Here is a 12901-nt window from a genome sequence, read left to right as displayed (position 1 = left end):
ACAAGTTACCTGGGAATGCTGTTGTGGTGAAAGAAGCTGACTCTGTAATTCTGTTTGGCGTGCCAACCTACAAACAGACTGCTTTGAATTATAGATTTCATAAAAAATATTGCAGGTCCTGTTTTCAACAAATCTGCATCACAGCTCAAGAATGTGTGGTTTATATAACCATATAATTTAATAACCATATTGATTGTAGAACAAAAGCGATTATTTATAGGTAGCATTCCATGGATCAACCAAGAATGTTAAATACAATTTGCTGAAGTAGATTTTTTTATTTTTTTTCCCATTCTTCACTCATCCTTGATTGCGGTTTGGTTCATTGTGCTTTGCAAATGTTTGAGGCAAATTTTTGGCCAATACTCTATGGTGTTTGGAAATATTTGTGCAAAATATATTTTATTTTGATGTGTAATTTATTTACTTTATTTAGCTTAAGAGTTTTGTAGAACACTGAATTACAACAGCCCTCGGCACACCACAGCATGAAAATCATCTGATCTTGATGAGTCAAGAAGAAGTGGCTGAAGCTCCAGTTTACGTCAATTGATTTGCTTCTAAGCTGTGGTTGCAATTTGATGGAATTTAATCCCAGCACCTGAAAATCTAAAACCAGCCAGACTGAGTCCTACGGCAGATCTTTTAATGCATATTCGGTTTACAAAAAAACCCCCCACATCCTAAATTCTTCAGGATTCAGTGTTTAGTCGAATTATGGTTGTCAGATATTGAGCATCTTCACACAAAGAACTGCAGAAGTAATGTTTGGTTGTTAAAAGTGCTGTTAATTCCTGATGTGCACCATATTTTTTTTCTATTATTCCCAGAAATACATACGCATGATATTAATCTTTCTGTAGGTTTTAGAAAACTTAAGTTAGCAAATGTTAAACCAAAGAAAAAAATCTAGAGGATGTTTGACTTGTGAAATATTTGAAACTTCCTCTTCTAGCCTAGAAATAACTGTCCTCATATCAATGTGTTGTAGTGTGTATGTATAATATATGGATCGAAAAATATGCATAACAAAGGTCGGTGACATTTTCTTTTATCTTTGGTTTTAGATTCGGATAATTTGGGATAAGAATTACAACTTGTAAAAATAAGATGCTAGGCTATAAAACCACGCTAAATAATGTACATTGATCACAATAAGTATTGACAAGTATTTGCCTTTTATTTTTGCTATCTTTTACCAAACGCTTACCAGAGTAAGTCTGCTTTCAAATACCTTGTAGGATTTGATTGAACGCCATCGTTTTATTTTTCTTGAGATATATGAAATTACACTCTGTAATTTTAGAAATAGAAAAACAATTGTGACCTTATCACATCTGCTCCAAGCAACAAGTCTAGGAAAGAAGTAAATAAATGTTTGGTATGAGACAATCACACCCACGTACATAACTTTTTGTGCTTAATGAAAAGCAGATGCATCCCATTACAATGGCTACGTGTATACGAATCCATCTGGCAAATCCAAACAAAATATGTTATGTCAGCAGGAGAGGAACTTCAAACCTAGCTATTCAGGAAGTTCAGATACAAATGTAAATCCAACATCAGCAACTGAAATAGGATTTAAAACTTCGAGCTGGGGCATATGCTTCCAATATCTTTTTGTTCATATATCAGATCTATTGGTTGCGTTTTCCCCTTTTTTTGTTGGGCTTTCTAGAGTCTGTTTCAGAATCGCAAGGAGATGGGCTGCACCGTGTTTTTATAGCTTTATCAGATGTTGCCTTTCAATATTAACGGTTAGGCTGTAATTTATTTCCTTTCAATGACAGATCCTTAAGGTCTCCAATAACTGCAATTAAACTTAAGGTTTAGTAATGGTAATTAAAGATCCGTCATTTAATGGTATATTCATTAAACCCTAAAATTCCATCCCCCTAAATTTCATATGTGCTGTACTGCATGAGACAAATAAGTGTGAATCTTATAGGGTGTAAATGGTATTGGGGAAGTTATTAACATTAATGAATATGATTCTTGAGTGGTCCCAAATATGCATCTGCCCCTACCCCTGTCGGAATTAGGCTTGTGTCAACCTACACTAAACCATGTGTTGATCTTACATGATTAACGTACCTGGGTACCTTGTAATCTAGAGGACCCTGATAATCTCCAAATATTAAATTTAGTAGTTAATCACCAAGATTGTTGTAGTTCTAGTTTATTGTAGGGAACATGTTCTAGTAATGGTCTTAATGAAAAATGAGTGGGGGGGAAAAAAATCTGATTTATCTGTATTGTGTATCTTGCTGTGATTTACCTTTTACAAAGCAGTCCCTAATGTATGCTTGTTCCATAATCATAATATCTACTCTACGACCGCACTTATTATCCTTTCCCTTAATTGTGTTGTATGCTCTGTAAAGGGTTTTTTTGTTTTTGTTTTTTTTAGCTCTAGGGTTTGCTGATTTTTCAGTTTTTCCATCGGTGTGCAGGATACCTCCCAAACCCTTGTTTGGGGCATGTGGCTGGGGGGGCACACACAATTTCTGCCCCTCAATTGATTTGCCCATTACAGAGCTGTCCCACTCCAACAGCATTGCTGCCATATTTACTTTGCTTTTTCTCTTTCCACTGTGGCAGCTTGTCTTCCATTTAACTTTACTTTCTATTATAAGCCATAAAACCATGAACACTAATGATACTGTGATTTATTATAGTGAATACTAAACCACCTTGGGAACGTTCAGCTCCAACTGCATCATCTTTAGCTGGATATTTCATGCTTTCTGTAGTGGGGATTTGTGCTGTAACTCTCTTCATGCTGCTTAAATTGTTGCCCATAACAATCATGACCGGTTCCTCACCCCTTTCCCATACCTATCCCTTTAATTTCCGTACATGATCATAAAGAGAACTGTGTGGGTGGTTTTAAATGCCTGTGGTCAGCACACTGTAGGTTTGCTTTTTCTAAACAGTCTGGCTGTGGTTTAGCCATGAAGTGCATTTGGGAAACGGCAATCTGATCTCTCTGGGACAACATATCAATGTTTTTTGCTATGAAAAGTCGAGGGCATGTTTTTTTACAGGACAAATTGTATTCTTTTTCTGCCAGAACTAGAGTTTTTTAGAGCTTAAAACACTTGGGAAGATGTAAGTTGACCAACCTCCAAATAATGGAGTGAAATGCATTGCCATAAATGTTACATTGTTTAGTAAATGGTAACAAAACCATTTAGGCAGGATTTATAAAATCTCACCAGCCACATTTTAATTTTGTAATTAAGTTTTTTATTTTGCCTGTTTGCACTCTCCTACACTCACAATAAAACAATCGGGACATTTTGTTTAAGTGTTTAAAAAAAAAAAAAAGCAAAGTTTATTGGGTCTTTTTCCGTGGAGGGTGTAGCCTAGAAGGTGGTAATGTTTAATATAGTTGGGTTTATAAGGGATTTCTTTTTGTTAGGGGATTCTTAGTTCTCAAGCATTTTACTAGTACAAAGAGGTTTTCATTTCTAAAATATCTTTGAGACCACCTGTTCAAATTTTTATACTTAAGGACATCCCATGCAGTGATGTACTACATTCCTACTACTAGAACAGGTGAGATTTCCCCGTTTATCTGTATAATAGTTTTAATAGTAGCCTGTTAAAAAAATTTATATTTTTAAAAAAATTATATACACGCACATGTATACAGAATTGGGTAGAGAAAAATTATAATTTAATAAACCGATGGAAGTCATGCCAAAACCACTTGTCCTGAGTTACAAATGGAAACTGTGGTATTTATTCTTGGTCAAGTGAAGTACTTTTTTTTTTTTTTTTTTCTTGTCTTTCCCAATCACTGGTCAGCTTCATAAAGACACATCAAAACATTTAAATATGTTTAAAATACCCAGTGATTTATCCAAGATTTTTGATGAATTTTTATTCATCAATGTTGCTAGTACTGGGAAGTTAGCTTACTTTTGCATAGCCTTCCCTTCTTGTGCACAAATCTATTGTTATATACCTTAAAAGGTTTAACTTATTTTTTGGGTAATGTGGATGTTAATTTATTTTTTTTTATCCTTTTTCAAAGTTGTGGAATATGGAGCCTTTATCAAAGTCTTAGCGAATTTCACCAGCAGGTGGTGGAACTAGAGTAGATCCCTCTCTCCCTTTTTTTGGGTTTGGTTTCAACTTTGGAGCAACATTTTAAATGCTGCAACCATCTGGGCCATTGCACTAGTGATGATGATGATGATGAGACCACTTTCAGAACTTTGAACAGAGCTGCAGTTTGAGTAATTTAAGTGTTTCTTGTGTGCTAAACTTAGTATAGGAGAGAAGACATCTTGATTGTACAGCTTACATTGCTAACCCTTCTGCAGCATGTATGAGATTCCCCAATGTATTAGTGTACACGTAGGCTTTGCAAATACAAGGTTTACTCTAGGTAGAAGAATTCTTAAACTGAACATATAGGTTAAAATTGCAGATGGGGGGGGGGGAGAGAGTATCTGAAAGCTTAATAAAATTATAGGCAGCCATTGGCAAACCATACAGTAATATGCAGATTGACTAGATTGTAAGCTCGCAAGAGCAGGGCCCTCTTCTCCTTTGCACCAGTCTGTTATTCTATGTGTTATTGTATATATTTATAAATTGTGCTAATGAATGTAACAGCGCTGCAGAATTGTCCAGTGCTTTATAAATAAATGTAATGTATGCAGCTATAAAATCCATGCACAGACTTAATTATACTTAAATGATTTTGCTGGTAGTTGATTAGCAAGTGATACATTCATTACTGGAAAAAATACAGGACTAGATTTTTACCTGAAGAGTCTTAAAATGTCAATTTCCATTTCAATAAACACCACCAAGCTTAGCTGGCCAACATCTGGTTTTGTGGTTGTGATGTTAATAGCTTAACTCAATTTCCAAGTTGATACATACGGATTCCTGAGATGCTTGACTCCATCCCAAACTCTTTTGTGCAATGCTAGAAGTGTTTGTTTGTTTTAGAATGTTGACAATAAGAATACGTCGTGGACTGTATCTGTATATGCTTTCAATGTCTTCTGAGCAAACAATATTTATAATACCCAAATTGCTGCTAACAAGCTGTAAAATTAGTTGTATGCTACTTTATTGAAAACATGCAGCAATGCTTTATCATTAGTGGGTATGTTGTGTCTGTATGCGGTGCATAGAACATTTATTTCCGCTGGTATCTCAAAGTAGACTTGTGAATATGCAATAAGCGTCGGCAAAGAACTCATGCCCGCTAATACCCTTATTAAATGACTCTGGAGCTATAATCAAGGAGCTACTGCAAATATACAGAGAATAACAGAGCTTTTAGAGCTAAAGACTCAATACTGAAAACAACATGCAAGGGAATAGTTCATGAATTCTGAATTTGCCGATACCCGCTGTCATCTGTGTACTTCTGTGTTAATCTGGCCTCTCGGCGCACTTCAGCAAAATGGCTGACCATACGGGCATACTCTTCACTGATTGGTTTAACGGGGAGAGGCTCTCCCTATTGCACCGCCCTTTTTTTGGAAGTACTCGGCGAGGCCAAAATAATGAAGATGGTTTCACTTCACTGAGAGAAAAGCTTTTATGCAGAAGACAGAACAAGGAGGGGCAAAAGAAGCTGCGGGCAAGGAGACCGGGGACACTGAAGTGGTTGTCAGAGTTGGGAGACCGAGAACCAATTTTAATTTCAGCATGGGAAAATCATGTATAAGTGACAGTGTCAGAGGATAGGTTTTTGGGGTGAGGTGTTTAACACTGAGAATACTACAGTTTATGCCAAGTCAAGGTGACCCTGGCATTTTAAGCTATTAAAAATCATATTTCAGCTTCACAGGTCAATTATATGCACACATGATATATACTTTGATGGCTAGTGCTATGTTACAATGTGTATTTGTAACCGTACAGAAGCTCTGCATAAATTGTTTGCACTGTATAAGTGAAATACTTGCATTGTAGGCCTTTTGCCATACTATGTCCTTTTTCTAGCTAGGAAGCTAGTGGGGCAATAGTTCAATTGCTCCCAAGGGCTGCTCAAATTTGGAGTTTGGACTGGAAGCCTAAATTATTTTGGTGTTGCGTGTAATTCCACATATAGCCACAGGGCTAGAATAAGCACATTGGCTAGCATTTACACCCTGCAAACTTTTCTGTGTACCTCTTCTTCTTTTTTTTTTTTTTTTTTTTTAATGCAGTTCCATTTCTGTGAATGTGTGTTGGACTTGAATTGATAGCATATGTTTAACCTGTTCTATGCCAAATTCTGGACCAAAATTTAATGAGCCATTTAGATGGATTTGTCCTGCAGGCTGAATCTTGCCGGCTCCCCCTTGTGGAAACTACCTTCACGGCAGTGCACACTACTAGCTTGGTGCCCTAGTTTTCTCTATACAGATACGTTTTTGACATTCATTAAAATAAGTTGTATACAATTTGTGTCCTATATGTTTAAGACTGCGTATATCTATGCAGTAAATGAATTGATCACTGTCAAGTTTACATTGTTTACAAATCTTTTACACTATTCATGTATCAATTAAGGATGACTATGAATGACTAAAGGGTTAATCTGAGCCAGTTTCATATATGTATTTGTTTTCTCCCTGCATCGGGGTAGTTGGCGTTTGGCAAAATATAGAAATTCAGTGTAAAGAGCAGATAGTATTTCTGTGCTCTTTCCCAATACGCATTTGGTGAAATTACCTAAAATTGCCGGTTGTATAAAGCCTACTCAAAGAAATGTAGAACCTGCATCTAAAATTTAAGAATAAGTCACATTTAAAGCAATTTTGAAATTCCACCTCTGTTTTAGATTAGCAGAATTGTACTGTGTATTAGGATTCCTTCATTTTACTGTTTTATGCCACTTTATATGGTTTCGGTTATGTTGCACATGGTATGACTAACAAATTTGCTTTAAGCAATTCATTTTTCTGAATTTTGCACATTATGCATAAACTATAGCGCTTTTTTTTCCTGTACACTAGTTGTGTGTAAAGAGCTGTTAACATTTATTTGCTTGTGACGAGTTTAAAAAGAAACAAAATAAAAAGGGCTTGTTGAGGGCTCTGTAATTTCTAGCTAGAAGAAGCAACTTGAAATCTTGTCAGACCTAGAAAGTTATCGGAACAGATGGGGGGGGGGGGGGGACCACAGTGCATATTGGAAATCTGCCTTTAGGTGCAGTTACTGGGTTTAATAATCTGCAGGAATTTACCTTTTTTTTTTTTTTTTATTTATTTTTAAAGCCATTTTGGAGTCTTTGCAGATTATAGTTGTAGCATTTCCTTATTTTTGTTGAATTCTGGGTAAAATAAGAACATACAGTATATTGGTGAGTTATTTGATTTATGTAATTAAAGGTTCTTATAGTGTGTTCCAGACTATATATTTAAAATAAAAAAAATATATAATACATACATACCAAAAACATTGTATACCCCTATGTTGTGCAATTTAGTTTTGCCCCACTCTGATGGCTGTATTACTAGGTTTATACATATATTTAACTACCTTGCACTCCTAGTATATTGTAGGCCTATTTGGGATATTTTTAACTCTATGGTACCAGTGCAAAAACTGGGGGGGGGGGGGAGGAGTTGGCCAGAAATACCCAAATCAAGACACTGTTGGGGGGGATTGTATGGAGATGGGGCCTCAGCCAGGACCATGAACTAAGCTTGCATCATATTATGAGTGTTTGGATATGACTTCATATATTGTATGGTTATATATAACTCCTTTTAAACATCAGCTAGTCTGCTGTTAATATCTGGTGTTTGATCTAAGTTTCTATGAGCTGTAAACTTTTAGTGTATTTATAATTCTGGATCATATGAAGAAAGTGTGTTTTTTTTTTTTTTTGTTTTTGTTTTTTTGTTTGTTTTTTTTTTGTTTAGATAACCACAAATAAAAGTAATAGCCGTCTCCAGCCTTACAATTTATACATTTGTTGTTTCAATTAGTTACAGAAGCTTGAACTTGGTCATCAGTCACTGTCCTTTCAAAGAAAATGTTCTTCTTACCTGACCAGTTTTTTAACTTTATTTCCAACACAGCCTCCCTCATGCTCAATGGTCAACAGCTCACAAATAAGATACATGATTAATATTAATTTTTATATATTTATTTAGCTGAGCATGACTGGGAATCATTCTTATAGATGATTGATTTTTCAGCCTGGTTGTAGTTTAAATTATCCGTCATTTACGAGAAAACATTACTCAACCATATATCATGTTTTCAACATATACCACCCTGATGTTAATGTAAATAGTCTACCATTTTGCAGAGCATAAAACAAGTTGTTAAAATAAGAGGCAGAATATCATTCTGTTGGTTTTCATAACTGCTCTACATTTAATATTTTGAGTCATAATTGGCCTTTTGTTAATGTCCTTTTTGTAATGTTGGTAGCTCAGTTAGAACCCCTCCACTCCCACATACAATTATCCTTAAAAACAAGGCACTTTTAATATCCTAGGTAAACCCAAACTCGTGCTTTTCTTAAAAACAAAATGAGATTCATTGAAGTTTATGATTAGCTCCAATACATGGAGGGCAAAATGAGAGCCCCCAACCCAATACTGACTTCTTACCCTTGTGTTTCAAGAACTGTGCCTTAAGTGTTAGATTTATATTACAACTTCATAAGCAGAGAATATACACAATTAAATGTTACAAGCGCTACAAAAATAACAAGCTAAATGTGTGTTAATTTAACTTGTTTTTGTTTTTTGTAGATCCACATATTAAAGTTTCTGGCAAGAAGGAAAATGTCAAGGAAGCCAAGGAGAAGATAATGTCAGTTTTGGACACAAAGGTATAGTGATTTCCAAAATATTCAATAGATTCTTTCTGGTGAACAAAACTTCAGTTAGAAATATTTAGTAGACTTTCCCCTCTTGTATTCCCCTCTCCACTGCAAATGGTCCTGATGAACTGTTGCTTCTGCATGGAGGTGGAACGAGCATATATCAAACAGTGGCAAAAGAACCATGCTACATAACTTTCATGTGCCCATTGTGGCAATAAAACACGTTCCTATGGCTGAAGAGTTCCGGAAGACTCGCTAGGGAGTAACACTGTTTGCCAACCACAACAGGCTGCAGTATGCGCCACCTTGCACATTCTACCAGGCTGTCTTACCAAGTAACCTTGGTAAAAAAAAAAGTGTTTATTTCAAGAACAACTGATCTACAGGTTTTGTTTGGAATGTTTTAGTTTGGATATCTTAATACACAGGAAGACGGTACAAAAGTAAAGAAATTGATCCCATCATGCTGGTTCAGTGTTTCACAAGTAGACGGATACAATGTGTTTATGTGCAAATACACAAACTATGATGATCTTTCATGTCTTTATTGAGCACACCTGTTAAACATTTGTGCTGGATTTAACTGGACGAACCTCCTTTGGCAACTGTGTAGCGATAAACTCAAACAAGTGCTTCCATTAGTTGCAAATTAGACCTGTATACCACTCAGGAGGAATTTTGTATTATACTTTTAAGAACTTCTTAATCTCTGCCATGCTTGTATGATCTCTGGTGGGAATGGCTCTTGAGGTCTTTCCGCGGTATTCCTAATGGGTTAAGGTCTGGGCTCTGATGATGGCAAGCTGTCCAGGCCCAAAGGCAGCAAAGCAACCCCAATCAGTGCTCCCTTCACTGTACTCCATCATTGGGATTAATTTTTTTATGTTGGTATCTGGTGCACTTTTTTACATCATACATGGTACTGGGTGCTTTTCCTCAACAATTCAACCTTGGTTTCATCCGTCCATAAAACACTCCCAGTAGAATTGTGGAATATTAAGGTGCTCTTTGGCAAACCTCGGGCACGCAGTTTTTATTTTTGGAGGGCAGGGGCTTCCTCTGTGGTGTCCTGTCACAGACTCCATGCCTGTTTAATGTTTTGCATATGGTAGACTCATGATGTTAACCGGTTCCAAAGATTCCTTCAAGCCTGTAGCTGTTACTCTAGGGTTCTTTTATTTATTTATTTATTTATTTTTTAACCAAAATTCTGTGTTGAGCCCTTAGTCATCTTGGCTGGATGCCGACTTCTGGAGAAATTGGCAGTATTATATGGTTTCCATTTATAAACAATTTGTCTGTGGGCTAATGGATGTGAACTCTTTTAAATGTGAAATTACTCTGTAACCCTTTCCAGCTTTATGCAAATCAACCATTATTAATTGTAGGTCTTCTGAGATTTAATTTGTTAGGCATGGTTCACTAGATGCTCTCTGTGAATAGTAAACTGAAAATGTTTGAGTGTTTTTGTGGGGGTTTGTTATGTCAAGGTAGCTATAAAACACACCTCCCATCCAGTTTCATTGCTTGGACTCCAGGTTTACTAACTCCTGACTCCACTTAGCTTTTGTGATTTAGTCTAGGGTATCACATACTTCTTCCTTTTTAAGGCACATGTTTTAATATTCTTATAAATAAAATAATGCTGGTAATTCCAAAGCGTTCACCTACTTTGTCTTGTAACTGTGTGTAATAATTTCTATATAACAGCCTAGTTTTTATTCTTTAATTTCAGAGTAACCGGGTCACATTAAAGATGGATGTTTCCCACACTGAACATTCCCATGTCATAGGCAAAGGTGGCAATAACATAAAGAAAGTGATGGAGGAAACGGGCTGCCACATTCATTTTCCGGACTCAAACAGAAATAATCAAGCTGAAAAAAGCAACCAGGTATTATAGTTTTATCCTCCAATATAAAGTGCCACCTGCCATCACTAGAGCTTGAAGCTAGATCTAGTAAGTACCTCAGTGCTAATTAAATCTCAACCTTTAAAGATTATCTTGAAAAAAAACCAAACCAAAATATTCTGGTTATAGTGTTTGGTTTGCTTGTCAAAGGAGGTGTTTTGAAACTTATAGTTTTATGTACTGTAGGACATGCATTGTGTGTTTTTGTTTGGTTTACAAGGTGGCTCTCTGTGTTATAGACTAAATCCTTGTAATATATTCAGTCATTATACCTCTGTAGCCTATGGTAGCAATGGATTGCATAAAAAAAATTGAGGTTTCCACAGGTACTATGCAAAAATTGAATTCATTTTGAGGAGTAACAAATATAGTAGGCTAGATAAGTATGACAGAGTGTGCAACATCATGGATGAGCTTTGTGGCATTGCTCCTGTTTTACCCAGTGGAGCAACTCTGAGTAGTATTGGTGTATGGGCCTCACGCTTCATTTTTTAAATTTTTTACAAGTTGCATACAATATATATATATATATATATATATATATATATATATATATATATATATATATATATATATATATATATATATATATATATATTACCTGAAGTTTCGATGCTCTTGTGTTTGCAGGTGTCCATTGCAGGCCAGCCAGCTGGTGTGGAGTCTGCAAGAGTAAGAATAAGGGTAAGTATGTAAGACCTTGCAGAATGGATACATACAACATTAAAGGGGAAGAAATGTGTTTACCAATTCTTGCATTTCTGTTACATAGTGAGTTATCTTAAAATGTAAGGTTTATTACCTAGTAATAGTATGGTGGGTATCTCCTGTAATGTAACTGTTTACATAAGTACATATCCTGCTATATTTGTTTGAGAATTGATTTATGGTTTTCTATAAGTATGGCCCTCTAAATTTCTACATTCTTGCACACAAATGGTACCAACGTTTATTGCTTGTTTAATCACCTAGGACCTAAAGCAACACTCTTATTTTTAAAAGGCTTCCCTGATGCATATGGGTCTGGTAAGCATTACACAGCTATTTCAAAGGGTTAGACTTCCAGATCATGTTTAGAGCCGTATCGATGACATTGAGAAGGTTTGGGAGAGTAGTTAATCTCCCTTAGAGCATCTGCCCTGCCAGAATTACAAAGCAGAGGTGAACATTGAATGCATTGGCTAGGGTTTGCCAGAAAGCATGTAGATGTTCCTGAAGAGGTCTAGGACAATGTTTTATGAACAGATAAGTCAGAAGTGCCACATTTTGGGGAACATGGGCCTTATGTCTAGCAAGAAAATACTTCTGCACACCAACACTCGAGCATGGCAGAGGCAGTTTCATGGGTTGATGATTCTTTGCTACAACCCACCATTATAGGAACAGTGAATTCTGCTACGAGTTTAGCTGATCGACAAATGTCATGACCGTCTTCTCTTAGAGGCAATTGGGTCATGCAGCATTACAATGAACCAAAATGCACAAAAGTTGCAGAACAAGAAATGTAAAGGTGTTTTTTTGGGGTGTTTTTTTTTTTTTTTTTTTTTAGGAAATTTCCTAGTCAATCTCCAACTAAAAACTACTGAGATGTTGGCATATGTGTTTAAAAACCTTCAAATGTCGCTGAGTTAAAGCAGTTGTGCATAGAAATGCAATAAGATTTGAGTGCAGTTTCTTCTGGTTGTGTAACCCATCCTAAGCGGGTAATTTACTTTTCCATGTACGGTTCCCTATAATGTCCTTGGTTCTCGAGGACCAGTTTTTGTTTTGTTTTTTGCAGCATATCCCACTTTGTCTATGATTGGGAAGATGTTAAATCCTGTTCTTTTGTTGCAAATCCTGTTCAGAGTTTCAGAACTAGTTCTAGAAATGTCTGGTATGAGCTTCTTCTTTTCCAGTACCTTCTGTGTTCTGTTTGGGATTTTGATTTCTTTGGCTACCCTTAGTACATTTGTATAGTTTTGGAAAAAACTTCCTCTAAGAGTTTAAAAAAAAATGTTTTGGATGTTTTAGTGACATGTCTACATTATTTGATGGAACTTTGGTTGCCAATTCATTAATGTTTAAAGCTTTTTAATTTTACCGTTCCAATTATAAGCCTCTTTTTGCATGTACCAGTTTCATTTATCATCTCTTTGATAGTTTGTTGAATAGCTCAATATGTACGTGGGCAAAAGTTA

General features: G+C 35.9%; 1 protein-coding gene across 1 annotated transcript in view; it reads left to right on the top strand.

Annotated features, from left to right (window-relative positions):
* Positions 1-12901, top strand: part of LOC149299010 (protein bicaudal C homolog 1-B) — a 75318-nt gene that overhangs the window by 46752 nt on the left and 15665 nt on the right. The window contains exons 4-6 of the mRNA XM_089486940.1: positions 8736-8815; positions 10545-10703; positions 11352-11405. Coding sequence (XP_089343066.1) covers positions 8736-8815; positions 10545-10703; positions 11352-11405 — 293 coding nt within the window. The remainder of the gene's footprint in view (positions 1-8735; positions 8816-10544; positions 10704-11351; positions 11406-12901) is intronic.

This window comes from Sceloporus occidentalis, unplaced genomic scaffold, assembly GCF_023333645.1.
Source record: "Sceloporus occidentalis isolate IW3139 unplaced genomic scaffold, rSceOcc1.0.p SCAF_30, whole genome shotgun sequence".
Classification (NCBI taxonomy): Eukaryota; Metazoa; Chordata; class Lepidosauria; order Squamata; family Phrynosomatidae; genus Sceloporus; species Sceloporus occidentalis.
Note: the sequence above shows the minus strand (reverse complement) of the source record. Positions and strands in the feature narration are given on the sequence as shown.